We start from the raw sequence: 23,112 nt of genomic DNA, 5'->3' as shown, positions 1-23,112 counted from the left end.
ATTTTAACACTGAACCTAAAGATACCGAACCTTAAGACATAGGGATACTGTATGTTCACAACCTGATTGGTCGGCTTATATTACATATATTTCACGACAGAGCTTACCGAACATCCAAACCAATGCTGTGTTCTGGGCTAAGAGCGCTCGTTGTATGTGTGTAGCTACTGTACATATGATGGTGTTTTGAGCAGCTGAGAATCATGAAGAGCTTATATAATGTGTAAAACAGCGTCAGGAATCCCTCCGTCACACAAATGAAGATCTGCTGTGAGGAGACCCGGTTCTGATCCTCTACTGAACTGTGATGGGCAACATCACGACTATGATGAGAAAAAACAAATGCTGGAGCATTCGGTTCTCTTCAGGGTCGCATCTTGTGACATCAAGTCCTGTTTTTGGTGTGTGTTGAGTTCATATTTGAGTTGAACCGCACCAGAGTTCATTTGGAAGTGGATCGAGTCCCATCTTTTCAGCGTCTCGGGTCCTCTTGTTTGGTGGCACCAGGGTTCAGACGGCAGCGTTCACACTTATTCAAATGACCCGCACTAACAGAGCCATCGCACCAGGGTTCGTTTTAATCCACCCAAACATACCAAGTGTGAACAAAATGTTTAAGACCATAAGAGGTCGCCCACTCGACGCATCAAATACTGTCGTCGATACCTGGAACCAGGTCCGTTTCTCTCTGATTCAAGTGAGAATGATACGTCAACAGCCGTTTATGAGCACTATACTCATTTATAGCAAACTCACGGTGTACACTGCAGTCTCTGGGCTCAGCGTCCCGGACTGAAACATGAATCACTGTCTGTCCAGTGGAGATTTCAGTAAAGTTAGGATCATGATGTTTCATGAGTATTACAGCATGTGTATGCTAGTATGAGAGTTCACTCCCAGAAACTGTGACGTCAGACTAAACAAGTGGACGAGGAACTGAAAATGGTTCCCTCTTCTTCTATCAAACTGCATTTAGGATTTTCCTTTTATATCCTCAGGCTGTGGGATCCTTTTTGGAGACTTGAATGATGAGCAGGTTTTTGTGACAGGTTTCAGGGAAAGGGCCCGTTACTGTTATAGCGTGTGTTTTCTCCCCCCTCCATTTAGCCATCCATCAGAGAGGTGGGTGTTGTTTCTGGCCCAGCATGTCTAACACACCGGTATAAATCACTCACGCTGATTTCAGGGTCCAGTGTTTAAATAATTAAAGAGCTTTAATTTATCAGGATTTAGCACCTTCAGACATGAGAGCTGACAGTCGCTGTGGGACAGAAAATGAGCAACAGTAATGGAGTTACAGCGGACGGGGGGGAGAGATTCACACTGTAACCAGATTGAATGCACATGCATTAAACAGAAGGGGAAAAGCAATATGTGAAGGGGTGAAGTAATAAAGGCTGTTTTTTCAACATGCTTCCAATAACACAATCAAGGATTGAGAAAAGAAGCTTCATTTGAAACATTTAAAGGCTTTTGAAAAAAGAAAAAGAAAAAAAGTTTATTAACTATACACAAGCAATTCACCCAAGTAACTTACAAGTTAATGAATCAGTACAATTATGCACTAATAATAATAACACATGAAGAAAGCAAGCGGAGGATATGACGTATCTGCATCGAACAACATGCAACACTTTATAGTTTCACAAGTTCCACTTTATAGGGCGCAATTTTATAATTTTGTTCAATATATTGTAGGATTTCAAACTACTGCCATTTTAAACAGACTAAATATTACAGAACATATTATAAAACTGCTATCTACAGTATGACTGCTATATAAACACGAAAAAAAAGTAGGAAGAGTGCAAACAGCCTCTACATGGTTACATTTATGAACTTTGAGCTTAAAAATGTCATTCAAAAATGAATATTCTGTCATCATTTACACATCCTCATATTGCTCCAAACCTGAATGACACTTTCTCCCCGGTTTGAAGAACTGTTTTTGTCCACACAAATGAAAGTCAGCACGTTCAGGACTTGGGTATTCACATGAGGGTGAATAACTGCAGAATTTAAACATTTTGGGTGAACTATCCCTTTAAGGGCAGATCAGTACAAACCTTTAATAAGTCAGAGTGAGCCATGTACGTCTACAGTGGATTAATGATACAGTACTGCCCCCTATTGGTTTGAACAAACACATATCTCAAGACTAATCCGTGAAACACACCTCCCACAAGTGTTAAACTGCTTCTTAAAACAACTAAATAAACCAAAAATCACAATCTCGGGATCAAAAGACTGATCTGATTCAATAGCAGTATTTCTACCCTATGAGCTCACCTCAATTTTGAGGTTTCAAAATAACCCATAAAAGGAAAGAAAAAAATAATAATAATTACACGGGCCATTCTGTTCTAGTGCCACAAAATCTGACAATCTGCTATACAAACTTTACTACATAAACAAAAATCTGTTATAAAAGCTGAAAAAATTATAGATTGGCAGAATATATTTTGACAGCTATGAATGTATATCGTAATGTCTTGTATATGAATGCATGTGATCCATATGCTTATTATTATAAGTTTGAATAAGCAAATCCTCAATATTACACCAATGGAAACTTTGGCATCACCAAAATTTGTGTGTGTATAACAATATATCCGAATAGCCCTGAATCTCCTTGTAGTTTGTTGATTCTTTTTTAAGCACAATCAGTAGTTTTTGGTTGCGTCACGTCCACGTCAGTTCTCCACCATGGAGCGCTGTAGAGCCTCCTGGATCATGGCTTGCTCATCTGTAGCATAATCCTGATGAAAAGAGAAACATCTCCACTTAAGATCGGTTACAAGCCGTCTCAACTCAGAACACAGGCCGCCAGCAATTTCATTCACTTAGAGGTTGACTGAACTATTTAGTCTTGGATATTGCATGCACATTAAATAGTCCATTTGTAGGCAATTTAGTCAAAGCAACTTAAAATTTTAAACAGCAAAAACTCATAAGTTTGAGAGCAGAGCAGAATAATGTCCCCCGATCATCATTACTACCATGATTGCTTTCATTCTTTAGGTTAGAAAAGTATGATCTTTCATTTAATAGATTTTATAAAGGATAAGCAACATGTTTTTTGGTCAATGCGTGGTTATTTATAGGGACGTGGAAATATGTGTTATTATATGTGTAAGATATTTTGGTAAGCAAACAGATTCTGGTCCCCATTGACTTTCACAGTATTTTCTCCCATGCTATGGAAGTCAATGGGGTCCAACTGATGATCGTCCAAAATATGTATTTTTTTTATTTCAACAGAACAAAGAAACAACTTGAGAGTACATTTTTGGCTGAACTTTACCTTTAAGTTCCTCCAGTTTTAATAATAAGTATACTCGACTTGTTTTGGTGCACAGAGGTAACTCTTTACAGTTTCATAAGTTTGCACAACTACCCGATACCTGACAACATAAATGGTTTAACACAAAGCTCTGCGAAACTGAAAGGCTAACGCCCAGCTTAACTTCAATTTGACTAACTATGTATACCAAAGGTAATATACAAGGTTAGTAAAATCTTAATTTACTAAGAGAATGCAAGTTAAATCACTGAAAATTGATCTGTTGATAGCTGGATGATTTAGTGTATCGACAGTGTGACGCATTTCTTTTAACCGTGGAAAAGCAGGGCATTGAACTGTTATAAGCCACTTACCACAAACGTGTCGTAAGAAAAAGCGTGTCTTATCCTGAGGTGCTGAAAGAAGTCTGCGCTCCTGTAATTGGGGTCGCCCCAGGGCATGGAGGCACAGATCGGGCACACCTGCAGGAGGGACACGGGGTTAGAGACCAACACTCACTTCCAGAGACTCCAACAGTACATCCTGATTTAATAATGATGGTCAATATACATGTAGATGAACATACTCTTTGCCACTTCTCAGAGTCTTCTCTATTTAAAGGTAAAGGCTCACGCAATGGAGAGAGAACCCTATCAAAACTGATATACTGTATAAAGAACTTAATCTCCCCCTAATTCTCGGAGATGGTGACTTCTTGCTGGTTAAATTGTTCAGTACATACATGCAATTTACAATAAATAAAACTGGTTGCAGTAAAGTATCCAAATATCCCCTTCGTGAACCCTACTCCTCTCTCTGGGTCATTGTGATCGGAAAGGGTTTATTTAAAAAATAAGTACAAAAAATCAGGTGTTCATCTGAATGGTACCACACTTGAAATAGGAAACACAAACACACACTAGATTCAAGTTTTTGTGGGTATACAAAAAATAGTCCTTAATCCTCAACCTCTTTATTTCATTGTTTTACTTTACTTTTTTTCATACAAATCCACACACACACACAAATTATGATTTTTAAAATATTTTTTATAAAAGATTAGTTATTTAAATGTCTAAATATATATATATATATATATATCTGAATGCATACAAAACAAATTCAAGAACAATTTTATTTCAAATTGGAGTTGTTCCCATATTCCCGTTTATCTGCTCAAGCTCCATAGAGACCCTGTATGCCCTCTAGTGGCCATAATCATAACATGTAGGTCAATGACACTTTAATGACTCAGTGCATGACCTAATATGAGGTTTTCACTAGAATTGGACTGGAATAATCTATTTATGTTGTTGTTTTTGTGAAATAATGTTTAAAAAAAAGAGGAAGCTTATTTTCAATTAAAATAATAGAGGTAAATAAAAGAAAAATCAACAACAAAAATGAGAAATAGACTGGTGTTTATAGACACGATTTATAAGATTTATGGACAGGGAAATGTGTGTATTGTTTAAGCTCTGGGTCATTTTGACCTGTGAGGAGATGATCTGTTTAAGTGTGAGGAGGAAAAGAGTAGATTTAAGACTAGACCGTTCAACTAGCAGTTAGACCAGTCCTACCTTTCAGATTACATTTAGACCAATCTTCCTTTCGTAACTGACTTTAAGAGGTTATGACCACTCTTGAAGAAAAACATTTGTACCGGTAAGTCTAGTCTAAGCATTTTATGCAACCAGCCACTAGCAGCTGTTTATTCTCCTAAACTCACGGCAGGGATGGGCAGTATTTCAGATACATGCATTTAAAATATGTATTTGAAATACAAAATACTATTTTGTATTTTGAAGCCTTTGGAAAAAAATCTAATGTGATTTGTTTTTAAATGCATTTAAGATGAGAAATATTGTATTTTCAAAATACATAAAATACTTTTTGCCAGTCAACCTCTTTATCAGGGTCCAGGATTCATGCATCGACTAGTTCAGACACGCCATTTACAACTACATTTCCCCACACGGTATTTTGTATTTTTATTTTAAATACATTTCCATGTATTTATGCCCATCTCTGACTTACGGCCATGTGAAAACAAGTACATCCCATGGAAATTGTTGGCTTTTTGACATATTTGCACCCCAGCAAAAGATTTGATCCTCTTTTTGAAATCGGTACACAGAATATGATAAATAAGTATAGCTGTAACTAGAGCCCAAGGATGTACTTTTTCCACAGAGGAAAATAACATTTATTGATATTTTTGTTAAACACATGATTAGACAAGTGAATTTTCCTTGTGGGTTTGTTCACGTATATCAACTTTATTAATATGCACTGTTTCAAAGAGTCTTGCTTGTACAAATATGTCAAAAAAAAGCCCACAATTTCCATAGGGGTGTACTTATTTTTTCATGTGACTGTAACTACAACAAAATATGCTTATGTTCCTTTGGCCATTAATTGACATTAAACTACATTAAAGACATGAACAGATTAAAGCCTCACCACTTGGCGCGGGTCGTGTGCGTGGCGTGAGGTGCAGTGCTCCACCAGCCCGTCCTGGTCCAGGTTCTGCTGCTTACAGAAGGGACAGGTGAACGTGTGCCGGTTCGGCACTGAGCTACAGGAACAGGGAACCAAGCAGTGTGTGTGTCAGTCCACATGAAGGGTTCACAACAAATGGGTGATCCTTCAATCAGGGGCACTTTTGACTCATTTAAATATCTTTTTCAAGCTGTGAAAGTTGAAGTTTTCAGATTCTTCGATTCTTTTTTAAACTTAAACTTTTTTTTTAACTTAAAATAAAGAAATGATTAGTTGTTATATAAGAAACATATATTCTTTGAATGATAAAACATAACTGCCACCGTCCCACAGGTGGGACGTTTGCCATTATATTTTTAAAACAATAATATCTTAGTAAAAACCTTAAGTAATATTGACAAACTATATATCATTTGAAAGCTTATAATCGCTAGTTTCCATATTTGTTGACTGATTTTCAAAATAAATTACAGAGGAGCCGTACTTTATCAATTTGCAACAAGAATATTTTCATACCCCTAAGGCGAGTTCAGACCTTTATTTTGAAATAGAAATGAACATGAAAAATCATGAAAAAAATGGTAGAAACCTGGTAGTTTTCATGCCAAGAGATCAAAAGATAGCATCCATTCAATTATTTTAGAAAAAAAGGTCTGAAAATGTTTTAAATATAAAGAAAAAAACTATAAATTCACCATTTGTGATGTGGCAGCCAGCTATGACGCACATGCGTGTTCTTTGTATGTGTTTCTTAGAGGTTGAATTCATATCAAAATCTGCCAAACTTCCCATACTACTTCTGAATCGGATGTCTACTTCATAAATTGTATGAAAATTGTGGAAATAATGGTTCATATCACTTAAAACACATTTGGAAATGGAGGCGCCCTTATATGGGCAGTAATGGAGTCTGGTTGTGCCCTAGTGGAAGCGTTCGGTACTGCGCCCAAACAAAATCTTACTGAAAGCTCATTTTTTGAGATATCAACCTAAAATTTGAAACACAACTCTTGATTCAGTTCAGATTTTTTGGCTTTGCTTTTTCTGCAGTTTTAGAGTAGCCCAGGTTTTGAAAATATATATTTTAAATAAAATATGAATAATTATTTTGTTTTACATTGTACATTTCCATAAACTCAAACTTCTATAACTTTTTTTTCTGTTTCACTTTCTTAATTGATTTCACTTCTACAAAAATCGGCCAAATGTCTTCTTTATAACAAGACCAATCTTACGTCTATACTCCAAAGCATTCTTGAATTAAAACCATTTAAGTTCGAAATGTGCATTTTCATGTCTATTCAATAAAAAGGGGGGTGACACTTAACAGGTTTAAAATGATTGAATATGCATACCCGACACAAAACTGTATATTATACACTCACCTAAAGGATTATTAGGAACACCTGTTCAATTTCTCATTAATGCAATTATCTAATCAACCAATCACATGGCAGTTGCTTCAATGCATTTAGGGGTGTGGTCCTGGTCAAGACAATCTCCTGAACTCCAAACTGAATGTCAGAATGGGAAAGAAAGGTGATTTAAGCAATTTTGAGCGTGGCATGGTTGTTGGTGCCAGACGGGCCGGTCTGAGTATTTCACAATCTGCTCAGTTACTGGGATTTTCACGCACAACCATTTCTAGGGTTTACAAAGAATGGTGTGAAAAGGGAAAAACATCCAGTATGCGGCAGTCCTGTGGGCGAAAATGCCTTGTTGATGCTAGAGGTCGGAGGAGAATGGGCCGACTGATTCAAGCTGATAGAAGAGCAACTTTGACTGAAATAACCACTCGTTACAACCGAGGTATGCAGAAAAGCATTTGTGAAGCCACAACACGCACAACCTTGAGGCGGATGGGCTACAACAGCAGAAGACCCCACCGGGTACCACTCATCTCCACTACAAATAGGAAAAAGAGGCTACAATTTGCAAGAGCTGACCAAAATTGGACAGTTGAAGACTGGAAAAATGTTGCCTGGTCTGATGAGTCTCGATTTCTGTTGAGACATTCAGATGGTAGAGTCAGAATTTGGCGTAAACAGAATGAGAACATGGATCCATCATGCCTTGTTACCACTGTGCAGGCTGGTGGTGGTGGTGTAATGGTGTGGGCGATGTTTTCTTGGCACACTTTAGGCCCCTTAGTGCCAATTGGGCATCGTTTAAATGCCACGGCCTACCTGAGCATTGTTTCTGACCATGTCCATCCCTTTATGGCCACCATGTACCCATCCTCTGATGGCTACTTCCAGCAGGATAATGCACCATGTCACAAAGCTCAAATCATTTCAAATTGGTTTCTTGAACATGACAATGAGTTCACTGTACTAAAATGGCCCCCACAGTCACCAGATCTCGACCCAATAGAGCATCTTTGGGATGTGGTGGAACGGGAGCTTCGTGCCCTGGATGTGCATCCCACAAATCTCCATCAACTGCAAGATGCTATCCTATCAATATGGGCCAACATTTCAAAAGAATGCTTTCAGCACCTTGTTGAATCAATGCCACGTAGAATTAAGACAGTTCTGAAGGCGAAAGGGGGTCAAACACAGTATTAGTATGGTGTTCCTAATCCTTTAGGTGAGTGTATATACACACACACAAACACACACATCATGCATGTTCACGTCGGCTATATCTCATGAACCATGTGAGGGAACAGGTTTTTCTGAAAATGTACATTTATTCACTTCATAACTTAATTTGTGTCAACTCCTTCAGACGCATTAAAAAGCATGCTGTTTTAATTTGATTCATCCAACAACACTGTAAAGACTTGAACAATGTCATAATGGTGTTCAGTAAAGGTAAGTCAATAAATACATTCTCTCATTTTTTTGATGAACAATCCAGTTCCTAAATTCCTTAATTATCTACCCTTCTTTTTAATATTAAACATATATAACCAATGTTCTTGGTAAATCAGACATAATATCATATTTTAACACAATAAATGGAACAAATAATAACAATATTTCTTTCAATACGAACAGAAACCTTCATCTGACGGAGTTGACAAACTGAGGTTACAATAACTGATTGACAAGACAACAAATTAATTAAATAACTAATTTTCGAACTAATATTTAATTTCATAGAACAATCCTTCCAGTGGATTGTGTTTCTCCTTTTAGCGGCACAGAACGCCTCATTCTGGGTCCAGTAGCTCACAGAACAGAAGAAGCTTATATGTGCGGTAAGCATTATTATGTGGCGCCCTGTAGAAGCAACAGAAATGTTCCCAATGTGAATCCAAAGGACCTGTAGCATGTCTTTAAACCGCATCCATTACGTACATTTTATTTATGCCTGACTGCATAGAGAGCGAACATGTCCGACAGCATTTCTCACTGCTTAAAGGAATAGTTCACTTCAAAATGAAATTGCTGTCATCATTTACCCGCCCTCAAGTTGTTTCAAACCTGTACGAGTTTCTTTCTTCTGCTGAACACAAAGGAAGATAATTTGAAAAATGTTAGTAATAAAACAGTTGATGACATTGACTTCCATAGTAGGAAAACAAATACTATGAAGGTCAATGGGGTCCAACAACTGTTTTGGTTACCCATATTCTTAAAATTATCTTCCTTTGTGTTCAGCAGAAGAAAGAAACTCATACCGCTTTGAAACAACTTGAGGGCGAGTAAATGATGACAGGAATTTCATTTTGAAGTGAACTATTCCTTTAAGCAGTGAGAAATGCTGTCGGACATGTTCGCTCTCTATGAAGTCTATAATAACATCAGGGTTTGCTATTGCTGTGATCTCATGTGCGTGACAGGTTGTAAAAAAAAAAAAGATGTGTATAAATTAATTATTTATAAGAACTGCAGTATTCCATAAAAAAAAAAAAAAAATAATCGCCAATTTTGAGTTCATGGTGACAGTAGATGTAAATATGCTATGTATATAAGGCATATCCTATATGCATGTATATATATATATATATATATATATATGTGTGTGTGTGTGTATGTATATATCATATTTATATATATTAAATCCTAATTGAAAAATCACCCATATTCAGTATCAAATAGGGGTGTAACGGTACACAAAAATCACGGTTCGGTACGTACCTCGGTTTTAAAGTCACGGTTCGGTACGTTTTCGATACAGCAAAAAGTAAGAAATGCCAGAGAAATTTCCTATTTGTTAAAAGAGAAAATATTTTTTAAATAAGTTGAGTTTTCCTACATCTTGAAACTTTCAGGTTTATAAATGGGTGTCATCTTTGAAGGATGAACAAATAATGTTTTGGTCATCATCACATTAAAAATAACATTTAAATATATGAAGAGTTCAGATGCAAAAGCCATTTGAAATTTTCTTTATTTTTATCAAGCTTGTATATTTAAGTTCAGTAATTTCACTTAAATGGCAATGAAGATTACCTATTAATTGTCATTTGAGTGAAATTACTGAACTTAAATATACAAGCTTCATAAAAATGATCATTCTAGAAGAAAATTTCAAATGGCACTTAGAGGCTTTTGCATCTGAACTCTTCATATATTTATTTATATAATATTTGAGTTTTAAAGTGCTGGAAAAAGATGTGTGAAGTACTTGAAAGCATTTCACTATTCCAGCTAAACTGGTTACAGTTAGTGTTACTGTATTAAATCCATGGTGAATGTTGCTGGTCTGTGGACGTAAAGTATTACTAACTTAGTTCATTCACGGCACAATATTTCTCCTGGTGTCCACGTCAGCGCTGTTTGATCTAATAGAGATCTACGGGTAATAACGGAGAAATGTGAATGCTTCTCAGTAGATCTCGCAGCGATGTTATTACTTCAGTGGCGAATTCAAATGTTTTCTTTACTGGATCTCTCAGCGCTGTGTAGTGACAGTGTCGCTTGATCGAGATCGGCTCGCGCTGCACAGATGCTGCTGGTCAAACGATCCGTGAAGCACAATATAATGAGTAGCGCAGTTTCGTTCCGCTTTCTTTACGCTTGCCATTCGATGTTGCGCAACGGTGTGGTGATCGCGCCAGCGCGAATTTTGTCTGCAGGAAAAATGGTCCAAGGAATCGTTCGGTTTGTATGCGTACCGAACCGGAAGCCTCGAACCGAAACGGTTCAATACGAATACATGTACCGTTACACCCCTAATATCAAATGCTGAAGAATGTTATATTACCTGACAATGGAAGGCTGGGTCTTTGAAATGGACTTCATACCATCCTTGATATAGTCTTGATATTTGGAGCAAATTCCTGTGTGGCTTCTCATGTCAGACAAAAGAACCTGGGTAGTAGAAACACATTTTAACTGGTAACATCTTGGATCCAGACAGCAAGCTGACGGTCAACCCACAGTCTGTTCACGGCCCGGCTGATACACTAAACTGAACAGCACTTGTGGAAATTGAAAGCTCACATCAGATTGCCTGTACACAATTTCCACAAATCAGGGTGCAGAGGTTTCGATCAGACTGACACGAATCAAAACGTGTTTAAAAGGTACTGGGTTAACTTAATCATTTAGGAAAACTTAGTACAACTTAGCAATGAAAAAAGACTCTGGATTCTGACTAACGTCTGAAGCTGAATAAACCTCCATGTCATTGAAGAGATCAGCAGATATGTCTGCGATTGGCTACATTGCTCAACGCTGCAAATGTCTATTTTGCCAATAATGCAAATGCTATTATTACAGTTTCTCTAACACCCCTGTAGAGCCGGGTCTGATGATCTTTTCACCGTTTTTCATATTAGCGAAGTCAATGCTGTGTGTGAATCGACAGCCATCACTGTTAAAGACCCCATGTGGTGGAAATCCAGCTTTTAATGTTGTTTATGTGTCTATGTGGTGTTTTTAATACGCTTTAAGACAAATGATGTGTAAATTCATAAGTCGACAGCATTGCTGAGTATTTCCTCCTTAAAACTGCAGTGAACCAAAGACAATCTCAAACACACGGTTTGAAATCGCTGGTGTTTCTGACGCCACAAACTACCTTGTAACCAATCAGATCAACGTGTGATCGTCAACCAGTGGATCTCTGAGCTGAGTGAGTGAGTGGAGGCGGGGCTCATTTGCATATTCATAGAACCCCGCATAGTAAATGAGGCAAGGGTGTCGAGTTACATTCAAGCTATTTTAAGGCATGAAGAAACATGTAAATGTCATTTTGGCGAACAAAGACGTGTTTTAAGTTTTTTGTTTTTGTTTTTTTTTACGTGATAAAATGATTGAGTACAAGGGGACTTTAACTGGGAAATTACCTTTGATTTCAACTGGCCCTCTCCTAAGAATCTCAGCCCTCTTTGTTCAACAGACCCTAGTGTTTCGGCCAGATAGCCAGGGTCGTCCTAGCTAACACTGCCTGTGAGATGTATACCTCGTGTTGTGTCGTTTGTGGGCTACACTCACCGAAACATTAGGGGCTTTCGACCGGAAGAAACTTTTCATAGTTCCTAAAACTAATAACGGAAGTACACACTTTTTGCCGTGTTTGCACCGCAGGAACTGGGAACGGATTTAGTTCTAGGAACATCTTTCGGGGGAACTAAATGAGCTCATACTTCAGAGAAGGCTCTAACCCAGCACAACAGGAACCACCAGTGATGTAGGCGAAGTGTACGTTGATAGGTTTAAAAAGCTGTGTAAACGCACACAGTTTACTCCACAATAAACACACAGAAAGCGAATTGTCCCGTCGCCCTTTTGTCTGCGGCGTTGGTCTTTTCTCAGCCTCGATGATGTGTACCCCGCAGTTTAACATAGGAGATTTCTCTTTTTGCTCTTTCCATTGCATAACATATATATACATTCCATCTCCATCATCCCGAAGCCCACGACACACCGACACACACCCAGCTCCGGCGATCACAGCGTCCTCCATTCCCCAGTCGTTGCCGTTGTTGAATGCCACGCTGCCGCTGTCGTCCAGCTTACGTCTCTTCAGACTTCAGTGTGGCGGAGCGAATGCAACCGAAACTGTCCTAGGGGAACATTTAGTTCTCGGGGAGCCGCCCTGGTGGCTAGTTCCTATAACTACCCGATGCAAAAGCCATTTGCGGGCCCGGGAGAGAGGTAGAGCTGGTCCCTGTGTCTGGCGGGTGTGTTGGCTGATAGCGGTGGGGATTGTGTGAAAAAGACTTTGGGGAGCAGAGCCACATTCCTGGTTTCGTCTCTTCTGTTTTCCTGCTCTGCTAGGGGAGCTGTGTTTCATTTGTAATGTATTCCTGACACTCTCGCACCGGCGGAGTGTTTTCATAGTTCCTAACTAATGACGGAAGTACTCGCTTTAAGGTGGATAGGAACTACCAGTGACGTAAGTGTATTTTGATTGGCTGAACCGACGCATGCGAAAAACCGGCACCTTTTTTTTTTTTTTTTTAAGTTTAAAAAAAAATGCTTAATGTTTGACATAAAAGTTGACATATATTTTTAATACGTTTAGAAAATAAAGGAATGCTCTTATGAAGTTAAAATGAATCAATTTAGGGGGGCAAATATCACCCCTTAAAGGGGACCTGTTATGCACAACTGACTTTTACATGGGGATTGAACATAAATGTGTGTCAGCGTCATGTTACACAACTACCCTATGATGATGTCAGATTTTTGATGTTTAACTGTGTTTTAAGTTCAGTGCCCATTTGCCCATGTGACCCAGTTTCCCAGTGTGTGCCAGTTTGTTCCTTCTAGCGCATGTTTGCGTGGAAAATAATGTAAAGGCAGCGCAGTGGAATTCAAAAACAGGTTTTGTGCGAACTGCACTATGCCGTTTCACCAGTTTTGGAGTATCTGAGCGGAGGCATGAAGGCTCCGCCCTCTTCTGGAAATGGGGGCGGGGAGCAGCAGCTCATTTGCATTTAAAGACACACACACACAAAAACATCTTGCTTTTGCTTTTACCCAAAAGCGTGCATTTTGGGCATGGTCAAATAAATGATCTGTGGGGTATTTTGAGCTTAAAATTAAGTCACATTTTGGGGACACATAAGAGTCATATTACATCTTGTAAAAAGGGACATAATAGGTCCATTAGTTTCTGTCACTACTATGAATTAATCACGGCACAGAATATGGAAATCTTCAGGACTCACAACAGGCCTAAACCTTCCAAGCTACTAGCACAAAAACACACCCAGCTACATTTTTAATTTAATTTAAAAAATGCACACCAAGATATCTTTTTTGTCAATATTGCAACCCTACTTGTTGTCACTAATTTCTTTAATACTTCCTGTAAAACCATTCAATGCCTTTTTTTCTATTATCTATTAGTCAATTATTGCAGTATAATCTATTTCAGATAAACATGTCCCTACTATGTTTAACAATCTCCTCCTGATTAAGTGGGTGTTTTTTGGCCAGAATAAGCACTTATAAATGAGTAAGTAATGCCATCTAAACGTAACATCCACAGTTTAACTCACATCTTTTGTACAGCCTTTGCACCTCCCGACCGATCTCTGCATCAAGTCTTGTAAACGCTCTGCTTTATCCCACTTGTGCAGATCAGACCTGCAGACTGCACACACAGGTTTCTGAGGCCGCAAGCACTCCCGGAGGCAGCTCTCACAGAATCTGACCAGGCCAAACGGATACGGTTTATTTAAAACAGTAATGTTTGATGCAAATATGCACATTTGGATGAAAACAAAACAATCCCACTTTCCCACAAGACACATGACTCTGTTTCTCACTGTGTAGGGTGAATTAAGGGTAGGGGACATCATTTTCTTGCCTAATGGTTGAAAATAAAAACTTTTTTGCTGAGTCCTATCTGTGAGACCACATAATCAAAATCGGACGCCCTCATTGGTGTGACATTATGTAGGTGGGCGGGGCAGGCATCAAACAGGAAGTTGACCCTGAAATGCATGAAGTAAGGTAAATAATAAGGTCATCAAATTGTCATAACTACTATTTTACACAAACTGTTGATGGAACCATGAATATGATGCACTAGTGCAACACAATCAGTAAAAATGTGTTCATTTCATGTTTCTATTTTCAGATATAGTTTGTTTTGGTTTTTTTTCCATTGGGTGATTGTGTCAGTGCTTAAAGACTTAGCTAATTAAGAAAATAATTAACCTTGCAATAGATAACCATTGATTATGCTCTAAATTGGTGTTTTCCAACATTTTCACTTGTGCAAACCCTTAATCAACCATAAAAATGTTGGGCTGTTTGGCTCAGTTTGCATAAAAATGTAAGTCATGCATCCATTCATTATAATATAAACCTGTTTCATGTTCAAATGGATAGATAACATCTTCAGATTACAGAAATGCATCATGTGTTGGGCTGATGTTTTTAATTTATGGCAAGAAACCTTACACAAGGCGGAAGTTAAGAAAACCGGCCCAATCACCCTTAATTCACCCTATATATTTGTAATTGATATAATGTACACTTGAAGGTTTCATCAACACTGTTACCACCAGTTCCCTCCTATTTAAAGAAATAAACTAGTCCATGAATCAAAATACTCTTCAATTTATTTTAACAAAGTATTCCTCTTTTTAGCGCTTTTACTGGTGTTTTGTTATGATTGTCAGTAATGTATGACCCTTAATTTTTTTTTTTAAACCTCATCAAAATGAAAAAGACCCCGTTTCATAGGTCACTGTGGGTGTTGTAGTTTGATCAAAGCATAATTAAGCTAGCACTACAAGTCCCACAATCCCACACTGCAAAGTTTTCTACACAAGAAGCAAAACTGAAAGTAACCAATTTCTGTCTTCTGGGAAACTCATATCACAACTACATGTATTGATCATAATTGGGCACAATCATATTAAGTTTAAACTACATGACATGAAAGCTGTGCGTCGGTTTCACGTGATAACGAAATGAACATTAGTTACACATGTCAATCGAGAAGTTACTGCGGTAAGGCACTAGACCTCATGGATACTCACGTATGTCCGCACTGTGTGGTCATCGGACAGATAAATATCTCCAAACACACAGGACATATGAATTCATTATCTTCAGCATCGTTCACATCAGTTTGAGTGACTGTTTTGAGCATTGCCATGTCTGCTGCGCTGTTTCCGTGTTCTTGAACTCCAGTCCGGTGAGATTCACTGTCGGGTGGGAGGAGCACAAACTCAGCTGATCTCATGCACACGCATGAGAAATTACATTAATACAGACCTGTTTGACTAATGACAAAAAGCCGCAGAGGTTACCCAAATGAGTGAAAGATGGTACATAATGTAGTGTGTGCGTGTGTCGTCTTTTAATCACGAGTTATGAGCGTGATATTGCTGCTTGTGGTATCCGATTCATAAACGAATCACTTGAACCGGTTCTTTTAATTGATTCGGAAAGCGTGAATATGAAAATCATGAATTTCTACGCGAGGTAACGTTAATTGAAGCCATAGACAATAATACATACGAATTTATTATGTCTACGCCTATGGTTGAAACTTTTTAGAGTGAAACTGATGAGTGAAAAACGTAAACAACGTAACATTTGACAGAAAAATGTCCCAACTGGAATGACAGGAACACATACGTCGTCACTAAATATTTGTACAATTACAATCCTACGCTAACTGAAAATGACTCGGTGTTTGAGCAAACATTGTTAACGTACAACAACAAAAAAACAAAGACTATGAATGCAGCGCATGGACTTCTGGGATTTTGAGCGATGACTTCAATGAATAGAATCATGTAGCCGAACCGACTCGCTGAATGAATCGGAGATTCCAACGCTAGTCCTATCTGCAGCATGCAGCCTCGGGAGCGCGCAGAGGAGGCAGTGTGGCGCATGCGCAGTGTGGCGATGGGGATTTCCAGCGGAACATGAAGGTAAGAGGCGCTGGATGATAGGTAAGAGGCGCTGGATGATGGGGAGGAGGGCGGCTCATTAATGGTGCCCAGCACCGCACGACCCTCACCGGGCATGTTTACATTCACGTCTTGTTCATATTGAGGTAATTAAAAAGTACATGAAGGATGGTGTGTGGTTAAATTGTGTGGTGTGTGGGTTTACAGGGCCCTGCAACTGCGCTAATGTTAGCAGTGGTGTGCTAACTGCATCTGATATCAGCCATAGAAACGAGCTAAGAGTAGAGTAACGACAATATTAATGTCTATTCCTGTAATAAACACTTGTTCAGAGATCAGATCGAACTGTCCGGTGCTTTGACAGATTTGTTTACTAAGTAAACGAGACTCATATTAGCTGTGTTGCTAACACACGTCACTGTTTATCACTGCAGCAATGGCAGAAATACTCATTTGTTAATACTTCACTGTTCTCTGTAAACCCTGGTTTGTTTAGGTGGATTTTTTTTTTTCACATTCTCTATGTTCAGTATGATGTTGTGATTATGATAGGATGATATCCTGATGGTGGTGATGACAATAATAATGATAGATAGATAGATAGATAGATAGATAGATAGATAGATAGATAGATAGATAACTTAGTGTTAAGAGTATGTATTTGGTAGCTTGAATGACAGCCTCATCAGTTTTCAATGAAGGTAAATGCTGGGAATACTGTGTGAGTATTCAGTTGGCAGCCTAACCAGTGAGGAGCGAAGTGGTTTGTGTGGCCTTATTGTACACAGTCCAAATTCATTACTAGAAACATAGTCGTTTTGAGCTCCTGTATTATATACACAAAGCTTTGTGGAAAGTTCCAAATTCCTGTCATTCACAAGATTGACAATTCAAAAATTGTCCCCTGTTCTTACCAGTTTGTTTGTAATTTTTTTTAATCTAATTTGCTGATGATATCAGCATCTATATATTACCTGGAGAAAGCTATCCATTTGAATTCCCATTCATCTCAGATTCCCAATAAACTCAGGAAGTATTCTGCATGCTGCTATCCTTGGACACGTGACGGGCGTTTATGAGTCAGTCACCTGAGCAGTAAATGCTGATTGGCTGATGGAACCACAGTCCGAAACCCTTCACTGCTGGTTCTGTTGGTTACATGAGCTGATATATCAAAGGCAAAAGTTTAGTCCATTTTGCGTTAATCCATTTTTTTTAAATGCCGTTCAAAAAACAGTATCATTTTTATAATGAAATATTTGTAGTGTATATGTTGCCTGCAAAAAAACAAACAAATACATGACTACATTTTAATGTCTTTAAGAGGAGGAGGATTATTTTTGTACCTAAAACGGTGTTGTTATGGCATCTACTAGCAGGAGCTAACTGCCCATGCTAACTTTCAAACATTTTACTCCGTTTAGGCTAACCCATATTTAAATTCATTCCACATAATTACACACATTTCCATTCACAAAAGCTCAGAACATTTTTAAAAACCGCCTACTATAATTTAGACCACATCACAAATATATAATGTTCATTCTCATGGTCTGCTTTGGTCTTTCTGTGATGCATGCATTATTAACTAGCTCTGTGATTGCAGGTCAATAGACTGAGGCAAGCCTCCGCTTATTACACAGAGTGGTGTTATTCAAACAGATTTGTTCTTCTCTCATTGCAGCATTGGACATGGTGTTTTTAACGTATTCTCCTCTCTGCAAGCCCTGACCTTCAACCTACTGCAGGGGAAAACCTGACCGTGAGGGCTTAAAAAGGTGAGGAGTCTCCATTCAGCTCCCAGTACAACCACCTTCTCATGTCATGTTGCTTCTTTTGAGGTGTTTTGGCTCATGAGGCACCCAGAGATGCCTATAACTGCAGGAAAGAGCCCTGGGCAAGGTGTACGCCCAAATTAAACCGCACACCTCTTCACTTTCATTATTCCATATCACTCCTTTGGAGGATGATCGCAACTTGCTGATTTTCCCCACTATACTGCACCGTTGTCCCAGGTCTTCCGGTGTCCAGTGGGAGAGAGGCCTTGAGATGGCAAGGGGTCCCATTTAAAGAAACACCTGGATTGTGGGATAAGCGGTTGCCAGCTACGCAGCCCACTGCCACCAATGGATGCCAAGTTGCGAGAAGATCTGTTCCGCAGGTATGTGGCATCTCTGGAGAACCGGCTCGAGGAGGGAACCGGTGACGGAGGAGGAGATAAGCCGGGGGCTAAGACTGAGGAAGCACTGATTTCCACTGCAACGGCACTGCTAGGCTCATACCAGCCTGATCCCGGGCAGCGCTTTCGCATGGTTCGGTTCTACGACGTAGCGGAGAACTCACTGAGAACTCAGAGAGGCGCAAACTTGCGGACATTGGAGACAGCCTTTGCGACGCTGGAAACCATCTGTACCAACTTGTTGCTCTTTCCGTGGAAGAAGGAGTTCCGTTGCATTAAGGTGAGTCGAGAGATTGAAGGATTCTCAAAAAAAGGCCAAAAATATCACATTTTGCAGTTCTTGACTCCTGTGGAGCACAAAAGGAAAGATGTTTCTTTTTGGGTGAACTACGATATATCAGGAAACGAGTTCTGTGAGGAGCTAAGGTTGTAGATTCAGTGCATTTTGGGGTTGTTACTATTGAGCCTTTTATTAATACCTTACCTTACATTTTCTTGGTTGTGAATGTGAAAGATATCAGACAGTGTGAATGTCATAATTCCCTTTGCTTTTGACCGTTTAATGACTTTTCTTTCACACTTACAGACCTTCACAGGGCCATACGTGTACCAGTTGCAGTCGGTGATATGCGACGCGGACCTGCGTTCACTTCTGCGCTCCATGGGCTATTCAAGAGACCAAGAATTGCAGTACCACGTCCGGGACCATCCGGGCGGAGCCTCCCACCTTCGGCAGCTTTCCTTTGAGCTGCTTCTTGCCCAGGCTGAATGCCGGTTGCTCAGCGAGGTGGTGTCCATGTCTCGGGGCTTCGCCTCGGAGCTGGAGGCCGTGGATGTGAGGAGGAACACCAGAGAAGATGCAGCAGGGTGTGCTGACGCCCTCCGCCGACGGGACAGCCTCACCGGGGACTTGTCCCGCCTGTCGGTGCGGCCCGTGGATATCGACCGTGCCCATCTTAGGCGAAGCGGTCGACCCTCCAAATCAGTGGATGTAACGGACAGCGCAGGACACTGGCACCAAGCCAGCAAGCCCGTGTTAAAGGCTTCGCTCAGCCTCCGCAAAGAGCCGCTATTCGTCGACACGGAGGAAGACATGAAGGATGAAATCCTCCGACCGAGTCCCTCGCTTTACCCCGTGGCAGCTGCGCCCTCGTACAGCCCAGTGGCGGACTTCTTTCCCATCCAGTCGCCCCCGCCCGAGCCATACTCCTACCACTTGTCCTCCCTGGATGAGGTGGACTTGTACACTGAGCGGGGTTTGGGTGGCCTCCAGACGCCCTCCAGACCGCCGAGCCGGGAGCCGCGAGAAGCCCGGGACGGTTGGGTTCTGAAGGGGCACATGATGAAGTGCCAGGGCTGCGGGATGGGCTGCCCTTCGCTCTCCTCCTGCCAGCGGTGCGACATGATCTTGTGTTCGTCCTGCCATGCGGTGGAACCGACGCCTTGTTGCGGCTTCCAGGATTTCACTAAAACTTCCCGCCCTCTGGACGGATACATGCCCATCAAGGAGAAGTTGTCCGTCTACTCCAACGCCCACTCCCACACGCACCCTCACCCACTCCCCCACGCTCAGTCCCACTCGCTGTTGCTGGACAAAGCTGTGATGAGCGGCAAGCTGTTTCCCAGTAAACCCGTGGGATCGGTGGTCAGCTCCGTCAACAGTGGCGGCAGCAGCGTCGGGGGGGAGCGCATGAGTTTGGGCGGCTCCCGCTGTGGCTTTTGCAACAAGCCCGGGGCCTCCCACACCTGTGTGAACTGCTCCAAGGTGTCATGTGACATGTGCATGAGCCTTTACGGCAGTGATGTGTGCACCCGCAAAAATCCTCATCATAACTTTGTGCCCAATCATCAGCTCAATTTCAAATCCAGCACCATATCCCACCTCGTGTATCGATAGACCAGGAACACAGCCGCGCTTCAGTTTTGCACTACACCTCTATTGCTCCTTTTATCTCTGCTTTTTTCACCCTTGATTTGTTTATTTAACGTTTCCTGCTTCCTCTCTCAGTTGGCACTTGTTTTGGTCATGTGATGTTGCAGTGCATTTCTCGTCCCTCAGTAGCTCTACTTTATCAAGGACAAAAAAAAAAAAAAGGTGTTTAACCAGAGAAATCCATTCAGTATCAATGTTTGTTAACTTTAAAATAACCATGCAGCGTGAACTGTGAAAGTTTAGCAGAGACTTCACCCTGGAATTGAATCGAGTAAGTTGGAACTTCTCAAACTTGAACAAATGAAAAAAAAAAAATGTTACACTGGACGTAAATAGTATATATTTTGAATTGTGAAACTATAGATCTATGTAAGACTTTTCCAGTTGAATGGGGTTTAAGTTGTGAATTTGTATCAGAACTTCTAGTCGCTGTTAAGTCCCTATATTGAGTCCTCTGACAGGAAATGCCTTGTGGGTTTACCCCTAAGAAGTCAGCCTACGCTGTGCAAAAATGCTGCTGTTGAAAGTAAAACCAGGAGAGGGCACTCCTGGCTTCAACATGTTTTGCAAGAACCATGAATCTCTTCTTGGCAAAGTTCACGCACATACTGTATGATTATGTCTGTGTATATATGTTTTCCTCTGTCCAGGTTTCCTTCACATTATTGTAACCTGTTAAGTTTTTAATTAATTCGAAATGGAGAATAATTTAATATTTTGCTACACTGACTGTCATTAGAAACGGTTTAAAGTTTGAGTTATTTTTGTTAATTCATTGTACATGAAATTTATGATGGTGTGTACACATACCATGCCAAACTAAAGTGTTACTACTGGGTGAATGTCACAAAGGATTGTATGGGTCATATTTCACCCCAAAATCCAAATAAGACATTATATTACGCTTCGAGAAAATAAGATTCTCATTATTGCACTGAAAAAATACAGCATTGGAAAACATCCTTTTTTGGTCTAGAATGATTTTTTTCTGAACTCAGTACAAGAAATACTACCGCATTCGTACAGTAGTACTTTACAAGTGTTGTTTTCACTTATGGTTGAGAATTATGGTCACGGTTATGAGAATTAGAAGTGTATTTTAGGGGGGGATTTGTACTTAAAAAATGCCACAAAGAAATGGGCCAGCATAGGCTTCATTTTCTTTATGCAGAATACTATTTCTTTTTCTTTTGTTGTTTCGTTTTTATTCTGGAGTAAAATATGACTTGGACATGTTTTTGTGAAATTCACCCTAATAAGAATTTTTTAGTCATTGTATTTGCACAATTTTCGAAAGTTGGCCTGATTTATATTATTCCATGATTGAACACTAATTAGAATTATTTATATATATATATTTATATATATGTGTGTGTATGTACACACACCGGCTGCCCACAAACAAAGTTGCTGTTTGGATTTAAATAGGCAAATGCTTAAGAGTCTATGATTTAATCATCATTGCAGTGATTATAATGTTGTATGCTAATTGACAGAGTGTCGCTTTTCATTTCTTAAACAGCCATGTAGGAATATGGCCATATTCCAGGATGACAATGTGAAGATTGATCAGGCTCAAACTGTGTTCGAATGGTTATGAGGAGCATGAAGATTAATTTACACAAATGAATCGGCTCCTCTGAGTCCAGACCTTAAAGGAGAACTCCGGCGCAAAATGAACCTTTGGTCTAATTACACATTGTTACCTAGTCAACCGTTATCTGAGATTTGTTTTCATGATTATCGAATGTAAATAGTTTTATCTCTAAAAACAGTTTAGCCTATAAAGCTAATATAACGCTAGTATATTGGGCACAGTGTAATGACAAATAAAAATCGCTTGTTAATACCACTAACAAGGCTGAAAATAGCCCCACACTATCACGGTAGCATAATGAGGGTCCCTACCTTCAAACCGAAGCATGAGAACTTTGTCAGTGTCCAGACAGTTTAATAAGAAGATATTTTAAACATACAGTCAACTTCGCGTATACAGGCAGAATCCATCTTTGAAAAACAGTCTCTCCCAGTCGATCTACGAACGCCGATCCAAGCCTGCTGTTCGCACTCACCTTATCACAACTTATAGCTCGTTCACATCTCACCAGCGCACTTGGATCGGCGTTCGTAGATCGACTGGTAGAGACTGTTTTTCAAAGATGGCTTCTGCCTGTATACACGAAGTTGACTGTATGTTTAAAATATCTTCTTATTAAACTGTCTGTACCGTTATACTAGCTTTATAGGCTAAACTGTTTTTAGAGATAAAACTATTTACATTCGATAATCATGAAAACAAATCTCAGATAACGGTTGACTAGGTAACAATGTGTAATTAGACCAAAGGTTCATTTTGCGCCGGAGTTCTCCTTTAAACTCATTGCCAGTCTTTGGGTTGTGCTGGAGGAGACTTCACACAGTGCTGGACTCTT

At 39.8% G+C, this 23,112-nt stretch overlaps 2 protein-coding genes across 4 annotated transcripts; one reads left to right on the top strand and one right to left on the bottom strand.

Moving 5' to 3' along the window:
• Positions 1 to 2,532: 2,532 nt before the first annotated feature.
• Positions 2,533 to 15,907, bottom strand: rnf114 (ring finger protein 114). The gene is made up of 6 exons (XM_056244798.1): positions 15,687 to 15,907; positions 14,193 to 14,343; positions 10,943 to 11,049; positions 5,747 to 5,861; positions 3,658 to 3,765; positions 2,533 to 2,759 (listed from the first exon to the last, which is right to left on the bottom strand). The coding sequence occupies exons 1-6, from the start codon at positions 15,890 to 15,892 to the stop codon at positions 2,694 to 2,696; spliced, it is 753 nt and encodes a 250-aa protein (XP_056100773.1). The 5' UTR covers positions 15,893 to 15,907; the 3' UTR covers positions 2,533 to 2,693.
• Positions 15,908 to 16,491: 584 nt separating this feature from the next.
• spata2 (spermatogenesis associated 2) lies at positions 16,492 to 21,437 on the top strand. 3 transcript variants are annotated; one of them, XM_056244796.1, is made up of 4 exons: positions 16,492 to 16,589; positions 18,253 to 18,346; positions 18,584 to 19,027; positions 19,334 to 21,437. In XM_056244796.1, the coding sequence occupies exons 3-4, from the start codon at positions 18,695 to 18,697 to the stop codon at positions 20,642 to 20,644; spliced, it is 1,644 nt and encodes a 547-aa protein (XP_056100771.1). In that variant the 5' UTR covers positions 16,492 to 16,589; positions 18,253 to 18,346; positions 18,584 to 18,694; the 3' UTR covers positions 20,645 to 21,437. The 3 variants fall into 3 exon arrangements, with proteins under 3 accessions (XP_056100771.1, XP_056100768.1, XP_056100769.1); XM_056244793.1 differs by having other exon boundaries at positions 18,253 to 19,027; XM_056244794.1 differs by lacking the exon at positions 16,492 to 16,589 and adding an exon at positions 16,609 to 16,714 and having other exon boundaries at positions 18,253 to 19,027.
• Positions 21,438 to 23,112: the final 1,675 nt, after the last annotated feature.

This window comes from Rhinichthys klamathensis, unplaced genomic scaffold (genome assembly GCF_029890125.1).
Source record: "Rhinichthys klamathensis goyatoka isolate OS25496 unplaced genomic scaffold, OSU_Roscu_1.1 h1tg001096l_1, whole genome shotgun sequence".
NCBI classification, from domain to species: domain Eukaryota; kingdom Metazoa; phylum Chordata; class Actinopteri; order Cypriniformes; family Leuciscidae; genus Rhinichthys; species Rhinichthys klamathensis.
The sequence above is the reverse complement of the archived record's forward strand: the minus strand, read 5'-3'. Positions and strand labels throughout refer to the sequence as shown.

What these genes read in the sequence shown, in the direction of transcription:
- rnf114 (XM_056244798.1), bottom strand. Translation starts at nt 15,892, where the DNA reads ATGAGATCAGCTGAGTTTGTGCTCCTCCCACCCGACAGTGAATCTCAC. An exon ending in ACCACACAGTGCGGACATAC is followed by an intron (nt 14,344 to 15,686) that starts GTGAGTATCCAT and finishes TGGCCTGGTCAG; the next exon opens with ATTCTGTGAGAGCTGCCTCC. An exon ending in ACCCAGCCTTCCATTGTCAG is followed by an intron (nt 5,862 to 10,942) that starts GTAATATAACAT and finishes CTGTTCCTGTAG; the next exon opens with CTCAGTGCCGAACCGGCACA.
- spata2 (XM_056244796.1), top strand. Translation starts at nt 18,695, where the DNA reads ATGGATGCCAAGTTGCGAGAAGATCTGTTCCGCAGGTATGTGGCATCT. An exon ending in AGGAGTTCCGTTGCATTAAG is followed by an intron (nt 19,028 to 19,333) that starts GTGAGTCGAGAG and finishes TCACACTTACAG; the next exon opens with ACCTTCACAGGGCCATACGT.